The 9,079-nt window shown below is 38.2% G+C and overlaps 1 protein-coding gene across 3 annotated transcripts in view; it reads left to right on the forward strand.

Annotated features, from left to right (window-relative positions):
* UGT8 (UDP glycosyltransferase 8) overlaps window positions 1–4,602 on the forward strand; it is a 50,994-nt gene extending 46,392 nt beyond the window's left edge. For all 3 annotated transcript variants that reach the window (XM_074867201.1, XM_074867200.1, XM_074867203.1), the window contains exons 5-6: window positions 443–662; window positions 2,299–4,602. In XM_074867201.1, coding sequence (XP_074723302.1) covers window positions 443–662; window positions 2,299–2,662 — 584 coding nt within the window. In that variant the 3' untranslated portion in view covers window positions 2,663–4,602. The remainder of the gene's footprint in view (window positions 1–442; window positions 663–2,298) is intronic.
* Window positions 4,603–9,079: the final 4,477 nt, after the last annotated feature.

Raw genomic sequence — 9,079 nt, forward strand, 5'->3', positions numbered from 1 at the left:
TTAGAGAGAATGTAACATCAGTTGTCCTGTCATTAAATAGGTTGTATTTCATATGAATAATGAGCCAGGGAGAGAGCATTTTTCCTCATATGTACTGCTATACTGGTTGTAGTCACCACCTGCAGCTACTCAGGAGTAAACACTGTACATTAATTACTCCATTAATAATTTTACACAACTCATATACATGAAAATTTTCTTTGTGTTAGCTGTTCCCTCTCTTAGTGTATAAGGAAATCATCTAATGCATGTGAAATTTCAGCGAAGTGAGTTTAAGGAGAACTTTAGAACAAGTGACATTCATTTTTGCCTTCCTGAATTGCAGCCATAGAAACATGGTAACAAATGCATTGTACCCAGTTGCTTCAATAACTTTACATTAAGAAGATGCAATTTATTATTATTTTTTTTTTTTTAATCTTCATGCCTCTTCTGTTTTCAGGTCACTCTAACATTAAAGCTTTTCTTAGTCACGGAGGTTTGAACAGCATTTTTGAAACCATGTACCACGGGGTCCCAGTGGTGGGGATTCCCCTTTTTGGAGACCATTACGATACTATGACTCGTGTGCAGGCCAAAGGCATGGGAATATTGTTGAACTGGAAGACTCTCACTGAGAGTGAATTGTATGAAGCCCTAAGAAAAGTTATTAATGATCCCAGGTATGGAATGAACAATTGTTTCTTGCTTTTAAGTTACTGTTATGGGTTAAATAGTATATACAGAACCTTTGTGCAAGGGAAAAAAAAACACATGTTGGGATTTATTTGTGTGTACAGTTGGGGCAAGTCTTCGGATGGTTGTCCCGTTTCACAAGATGACTCAGTTGATCAGGTTTCTGGGTAGGTGCTAAACTCCTTGCTCAGTGTACCAAAACTCAGGTGACTCATTCGCTTTTTGCAACAGTTGCCATGTGAAGGGCAGAAAGGTTATAGAAACAAACCTCTCCTGACTTACTCCTTGTTGCTGGCCAATGTCTCTTTTTGTGTGTCTTGATTACTCCATGTTTAGCAGTCTGTCTGTTGTGTTGACTAAGGGGCCTGGAGCAAAATACACTTAAATGATTGTAGGGTGGCATGTTTGGAACATAGCTAAAAATATGGAGGTATTCAAAAAGAGTGCCTCTTTAGAAAAAAGTCGCATGGTTGGATTTAAAAATAATAATATTTTCCTGTTCTGGCCAGTAATACCTCTCTTAAGGTCAGGAAGGTTATTTGCATTTGTTGCAAATGACAGTATTCTAACAAATTCTTATGAATATGAGGACTCCAGTCTGTTTTTTGTAAATTTATTTTTTTTTTACTCAAGTGGAATAAGTAAAAGCTCATGAACTGGGTTTCATAACTAATTCGAGCAAATGAATTTGCTCAGGGGTATTAAAGTGCAAGGAAAGTTACTTTACAGGTTTGTTCCAAACTGTTCTGTTTTAAACATCTGTGATGTTCAGACTGTATCCAGATTAAAAATAATGATGTGTTAGCTGTTGGTTTATTGTACCAAGCTAACTGTAGTTTTGGATGGTGCTGACAATGCTTCTTGCTTTCACGGAAGCAAAGTCATTAAGCGGCACTTGCCTTGGGAAAGGAGAAACCTGTAAGGAACAAGCAGCAGAACCGCAGTGAAGGGGAATGTTACTAAAGAGGTCTTGATAACATCGGTTGCATCACCTTTCCCTTGTGCAATTATCCTTAGTGTAAAGGTGAGTTCTGCATAAATAACCTGTTGACCCCACAGCTGCAGTGAGGGGGGAGAGAAGGAATTTGACAAGATCAGCTTCTGGGGACAGCATGTTGAGAAAAATAAGTTTTAGGCTGAATTCCGGACCCAAGAAGAAATAGTCTATTGTGCAATCAAAAACGAGTTTCTCACTTTGTTCTGTTTGTCTAGTAATTCAGTTGCACAATAGCATACATGAGTGGTGTCTTAGGGTATGTTGCCACTTCACAGTGGAAAGGGAGAATGTGTCTCCCTGGTTAGGATTCATTTTGGATTAGATAAGACTCCCCTCTGGCAGCAGGTCAGCTTGGCTCTTCATCGCTTTGCTGGAGGGTGGATTTCTATCTTTAGTCACACACAGGTCTGCTTTTGCAGTCATTCTTCATCAATAAGCTGTAAGGACTGATTTAAAGACAGATTATCTGCTGTGTCTAGCCCTCTGTATGGTGCTGGCTGCAAGAGTCCTATGGTAATACGCTCTGAAGAGGCTTAAGTATATTTACATGTTTGCAGGCTTGTATTGCTCAAGAGTGCTGACAACCTTTTTTCCTTTCTTCCCTTTTCTCTTTTTCTTCCCCACAGCTACCGACAGCGGGCCCAGAGGCTGTCTGAGATTCACAAAGACCAACCTGGTCATCCTGTTAACCGGACTGTATACTGGATTAATTACATCCTCCGTCACAATGGAGCCCAACATCTACGTGCCGCTGTTTACAGCATCTCTTTATATCAGTATTTCTTACTGGATATTGCCTTTGTTGTACTAGTGGGTGCTGCCTTACTTTATTATATGTTGGCCAGGATGACAAAATTTATCCGCAAACAAAGCAAACATCTTTGGTCAAATGATGAACATAGCGCTGTCAATGGACATTACCAAAATGGGATACCAAATGGCAAGTATAGAAGAAATGGCCACATTAAGCATGAAAAAAAGGTGAAATGAGCCAACCGCCCCATGTAAAGTAGTAATGAATCAGATCAGTAATCGAATTTTATCGCTGTAACTTAGTCTAACAACTACTTAAAACCTCAATAAGCAGTTCTAACACTCCCCCTTCAGTATGTAATATTATGTGACAAAATTCTACAGAACTAAGAAAAGTCTTTAAAAAAAACCAAGCACAACCTAAAGTGGAAAATATTTTATTCTTAATACTGATGCAGAGAGGTTATTTTGGCACTGAAGTTTTTAGAAGCCTTAATTCTCTGAAGTTATACGATGACCGTATTTATGAATTTTCAGTTTTTAAAAGCTAAATGTGTGTGTCCCAAGTGAGGAGAGGTTTCTTTTTATTTGCAGAGGTTTTTTCCTTTTATTTTTTTATTATTTTAATATATCCATCTTCTAGCTGAGAGAACTTTAGTGCTAGTTCTGTGTTTCCTTTGTGGAAGGTTCACCATGTTGTGTAAGAATGTTTAAAAAAAAAAAAAATAATTTCCCAGTCTTTGTGCAAGAAATAGCAAGTTGTGGACTGAGAACACAGAAATTAAAAAAAAAATCTCAAAATGAGCACTGAAGAAAAATGGTTAAAATATGTACTCATTTTACTGATAAGCTGCATGACTCTTCTGCTCGCTACCAGTACTTTGGAGAAAAGGGTCTTGAGCAAGTCTACAATATGTCCTAATTTGTAATTTATACAATATTATATTTGTTGCCTTTCTCTGCATATATAATTTATGCCATGAAAATATTAGGGAGTTTTATTTCAGTTTAAAATATGGCTGTGTGGGAAGTAGATTTGCATAATTAAGAAAAATAAATGAAACGGCAACAAAAAAGAAGATCTAGCCCTGTGCTCAACGCAGAAGGTTTTGTAGTGGCCTAGAGCTGTGCAGGATCAAACCACTATTTGGGGTTTGTTTAAAAAAAACAATGAGCAACAAATGTACCCCACACCCTCCCAACGTTGAATGTCTATCCTATTAATTCTCATTAAGTTCTTTCTAAATCGCAGTGTTGTAGATGTTCTCTTTCAATGGTTGTATCTGGAAAAATATTACCTTCTATTAGTCTGGGCCACGCAATCCATGTTTCACATAGTTGCCAATACGAATTCTCCGATGCGGGACGGGAGGCTGCTCCCCGGGTGGGTGACCAGCCTCCTTCCGAGGTCCGACAGGACGCGTGGGGTGAAGCCTGGCCACCCAAGCGCAAGGTTTGCAGAGGTGGTCGTCTCCCCCTTCCCCTGCTACGGCCCCTCCCTGCAACAATCTCTTTCAATCATTGTCGCCGACATGGGACGCTGGCATTGGTGTGCACCAAGGGTGGGGATGCAGGGCGCTGGGCATAAAATCATAACTGCCCTGCTGAACCAAGGTTGGCAACTATGAGTTTATTTCCATGTCATTCTGTTTACTTGGAATTTGCACTACACATGTTGTGAGTGTATGCTTTATTTATTTGAAACCCCATGTCTGAAAGAGAAAGGAAAGAAACCCATTTACCTAGTGTTGTTCACTAACACGGGAAGAGTTGTGATGATTACAGAATGCTGAGCTCATCTTCATACACAGTGATGCAATATTTCACTATCATTCCATCAGGAGCCTCTATCCTATAGCAATAAATAACAGTACAGATATATTTCTAATATACAGTACAGCTACTTGTACTGCTTTCTGAATACTTGAAGAAAATGGTATTATAAATAAGCCTATTAGCTATACCTTTTTACAATCTTGCAGTTTGTGGCAACTAAAGGAGCACACAGAGGCGATGAATGGTGGGATGGTATTAAGACTTCGAGTGTATGAATGACTTGGTTTAAATGGTTTTTTTTGGCATTGAAGAAGGTACAAAAGCACTGACCGGATGATTAAGCATAATTTAATCTCCACTGTGATAAAACTTAAGCAATAAACATGGATTTAATAGAGAAATTCTGTTGTTGGAAGTATATTTTTGTTCAAATGAATGCTGTTTATTTTTGAGTACCCAGTGTGTGTGAGTGTATATAAATGTGGATGCACAAATTCTTTCTTCTCAGTATATACCATGATGCATGATACATATTTGAAATCAAAAGTTGTTATATTTTGTGAATGTAGATCTGTTTTCTGTAGGAGCATTGAATCAGTTGAAAGATGGAATGCTTAACCAGATATCTCTTTTTTTAAGGCAGTTTAAATTTTTTAAAGTTTATGTGAACATTTCTGGTGAAGTATGTTGCTTCTGTACGTGTTAAGTTATACCCATTTATTGGAAAGCAAAACAAAAAGATTTTTCACAGTGATATTAGATGAGAAGATTGATTTCTGAGTATTCTCTGTAGATATAAACATGCTGCAATTCAGTTGGAAAAAGAGGAAGTTGCTGCATTATTAATTATATTACCACACCTCTAGATGGGTCTGATCCACCTAATCTATAGAAATACCTGTTGTGTTCAAAGTTACTATCTTGTAAATTCAAATACGATCTCTTGTAGTTATTTTTCAGCCCTCTGCAGTAATAGAGGGACCTGTATTAGATGAAGTGGATGGATAATGGTGTGGGGGGAACGTTTCCACAAAACATGCCTGACGGAGAGTAAAACTGGTGCAAAATTAGTCACTTCTTTGCTGTTCCTGGGGCAGATGTGCAGGAGTCCCTAGGCAGCACAGCACAATTGTGTGACCTGCAGCTCTCATGCAGCTTTCTAAATGGGCTTCGCCCCTCTCCCAAATATGTGTGTATTGAAAGAAAGGTAGTTGGAGCAGAAGAGGTAAAATATTGTGTGGGCAGAACTAGCAGACAAGAAATAGCCCCAATAAGAAGTAGAAAAGACACATACCACTTGCATAAAGATTTTCAAAGACGCTTGAGACACTTGGGCACTTGCCATAGGTTTTGGTATTCTGCTTTCTGATTTCCTTTGAATAGCTCAACAATTCAAGAAGAAAGCAGCGGTAAAAGCAAGACAGTTTAATTATCACCTGCAGAAATAGGTTCTGGAGATGGTTATCAAGTATTCAGAGTTTAAGGAAATCAATGAGTGTGCTAGCAGTTTTTTCTTCCTCCCCGAGATCACTTGCAAAATGAGGGTTTTAATACTATTCTGTGTTAATCTCTTTTTGATGTTCTTGAAAGATACCACTTTTCATGAAGTTGCTTATGTTCTGTTTTACTCTATGGCATGGTAAGTATGCAGTATTTGCTGTAGTTAGTCTGATCTGTACACCTGTAGTGAGGAGACATGATTAAAATACTAGTGTATGCATTTAAGCAAAATGTTAGCCCTGTTATTTCCAGGCTGCTAAATTTTCTCCCTTAATTTGTGTGGGTACATATAAGTGGTTTATTTGTATATGAAATCTAATACATGTGTGCATCTGTATTAGAAACAGAAGGCGGCCATCTGATTCCTTCTGAAGCTGAGCTGTGCTTCATTTGCTTTGGTGATTTTTCGGAAGACATCAGCACTTTTATTAATAAACTTTTGGGGTTTTTTGGTGTCTTGACCAAGGACTCTTATCTTCCTTGCTGTGCAACACTAGAGATGGCTAGTGGTCAACAAATAAGAGGTGTGATGATTCTTTGGAGTGACGTAATTTTCGACATAGATACTGTAATTTTCCTGCAATGAGATCATATAACTTGAGATGTGTTTCTGTTTTGGGGGGTGGGGGGAATGTGTGTTTAAAGATGGATATAACAAATCCAGTAATACACAAGAAATTGCCCATGTTGCTTTAGATTGTGTATTGGGATAAACGGTGCACATGCTTGCAAAAAGAAGTGGGCTGTACTACTATCAAATACTTTTTCTTTTGTGGTCCCCCGGAATGGTAATACTCTGATTTACAAGAAGGAAGGCAACACCTCTAGTGAGAAGGTTCAGTTATGTAAATATGAGAGAACAGTCTCTGAAGTCATGTGGCTGCTCTTTATATTAAAGGTCTAGGTGTGTTACAGAACAAAGGTGAAGGCTGCTCTATTGCACTTGGGTTTTGAAGAACAGTGTTCAGTTTTTTTAACAGTTCACCAGTAGGATGAAGAATTAGGATGAAGATCTTGTGAGGGAAAGGGGAGGGGAGGAGGAGGAGGAATTTTCCTCAGAAATTTCATGTTTTCTTTCCGTGAATTGTTTTATTACGAAGCTGTAAAGAAAAAAAAATACATTTGTTTTTTTATTCCGGTCCAGCAGCACTGGTAGGAGAGAGGTAGCTATATTCAGAAAGACCATAACTCCTTCCTTTCATTTAGATAATCACAACATTTTAATTGGGAAACGCAGGAAAAGAGACCCAAACAAAACCAACAACCACCTCTGGCTGTATTTTGGTACACATTCCAAATCTGCGCTGTGGATAACAAGGGGGAAAATTCCCTCTTTGCCATAGCAGCAAATGTTCCTGTGTTTCAAGATGAAGCATTTTGCAGGGATCGGTGTTGGTGCTCAGCCAGCTTTGAAACCAGACAGATTGTTGAAGGAATGTTAAAAAGGCATCTTTAAAAATACATGTGTAACTCCAGACTGCATACTGAACCACGGTACCAAGTCTGAGGTTTTACTCACCTGTTTGATCAATACTGTCTATTATGCATTGAACAGAGAAGACAGTCTTAAAAGAAACTGCATTAATCTTCTGAGACAGCCTTCTGCCACTGTTTGGTAAATACCGCAGACCAGTTGAGTATTATTTATCCTAATGAAAATTACACCTTTCAGTGGTATACAACAGATTTATCTAGGGGTGTGGGTGTGTTTGCTCTTTTTAAACAAGAAGCAACCAATGCTAAATTTTATTTCACTGTAAAATAACAAAAATCAGAGCATGGCATGCGTCTCTGTCTTGGTCTTTTCAGTTACTCTGTGATGAAACTAAAATTGGCTGGAAAAGATTGTTTCACATAGGTTGAAGCTTGAACAATAGTTAGAGAAATCTTGGAAAGTACTTGCTGGAAGGTACTCTCGTCTTCACATGTTCCTTGTGGCTAAGAGGATACATTAGGTTTATATTATTTAGGTATTATAGAGGAGTTAGAAAAATGGAGAGACGAGGAATACCAAAGCACTGTGAGTCAGTTCAGGAATTGCTCCTTAGAAGAACAGTACTGTATGTTTTAGCATGAATTGGGGAAATTTGGATTTGAAGGGTCCTTTGATTAAAGTGTGTCAAACTGGTTTTTGAACCACAGACAGCACCCTTCAGTGAGATTAGAAGTGCTGTCATGAAAGTACTGGTCTGTGAAAAATAGGAGGCATCAACTTACAGCATAATTGCAATGCATGGAGCACTAATTGGCTTTTTAATGTTAATATGATTATATGGTAATGAAATAATTGTATGTCTAGGTGTAAGAACTGAGGCTGGGGAGGAGTGATTACTAAAGCAAAAACCAATATAGAGTAACTTTTTGTAGATGAGCATGAAGATTTTTGGTAGGCAATTAGTGTAATACACACCCAGATGTATTTTTAAACTAGATGTTTTTCACATGTCTACCGAAGTGCTCAGGGCCCTCTTCTCTATAATACTTGGTTTATGATGCTGTAGTCAACTTGTCATAAAATGAGTGTTCATGTAGTGTCTCCATCTCACTGTTTAAGATTTGTCTGATTCTTTCATTGAAGATGTCCTGCAGTCTATTGAGTCTGCTGCCTAACCACCGCCTTAACTTTTGATTCACCTCATCTCATTTGTACAGGATATGGTCAATGTTCAGCAGTTCAAAGCGTTGATTTGGTCAGTCCTTGTTCCCAGTACTACCCCATCTCACCATATTGCAGAAACAATGGAAAAAACCCTCTTATTCAAGTTCTGCTGCCTTCAGGGCATTTCTCTAGAGCAAATTTGGAGACCTTTCACTGATATAGTGCTTGACAGAGAAGAAATAATTTTGGATGCTGGTCTGCAAGAAGGTTTTTGCATAAGGGTTCTCACACCAATTAACATATGCAGATGCTTGATCATCTACTTTGGCAAGCTTAGATTCTCTTGCAGATACACAGTCTAAACTGGCTTTATTATGTTGCTGCTTGTACTCTGCTGTGCATCCATTCATCTTGTTTTGCTTGTGATTGATTACTGCATGACAAAACCAAATTTTACGAGTTTTGTATAATTCATTTTGAGTTCTGTGGAAATAAACATTTTTACTGCATTCTACATGTTTAAGAATGACTTAGGAGAAACTAAAGGTCAAAATTTAATTATCTATGTTTCTAGTCTCTTATGAAAAAATAAAATCTCGCCAGTTGTCATAAAAGTGGGAGGTTACTTATAAGGACGGTGAGGTAACATAGCTAAATACATAGGTATAGATAACTTCCTCCTTCATAAAAAGGATCTTCCACTGTGGAAAACAAATTGGTGAAGCTGAGATTAGGAAACCATGGAGGTGGGGTGGGGGGGTGGAATGAAATGAAATGTT

Source organism: Strix uralensis, chromosome 4 (assembly GCF_047716275.1).
Source record: "Strix uralensis isolate ZFMK-TIS-50842 chromosome 4, bStrUra1, whole genome shotgun sequence".
Classification (NCBI taxonomy): Eukaryota; Metazoa; Chordata; class Aves; order Strigiformes; family Strigidae; genus Strix; species Strix uralensis.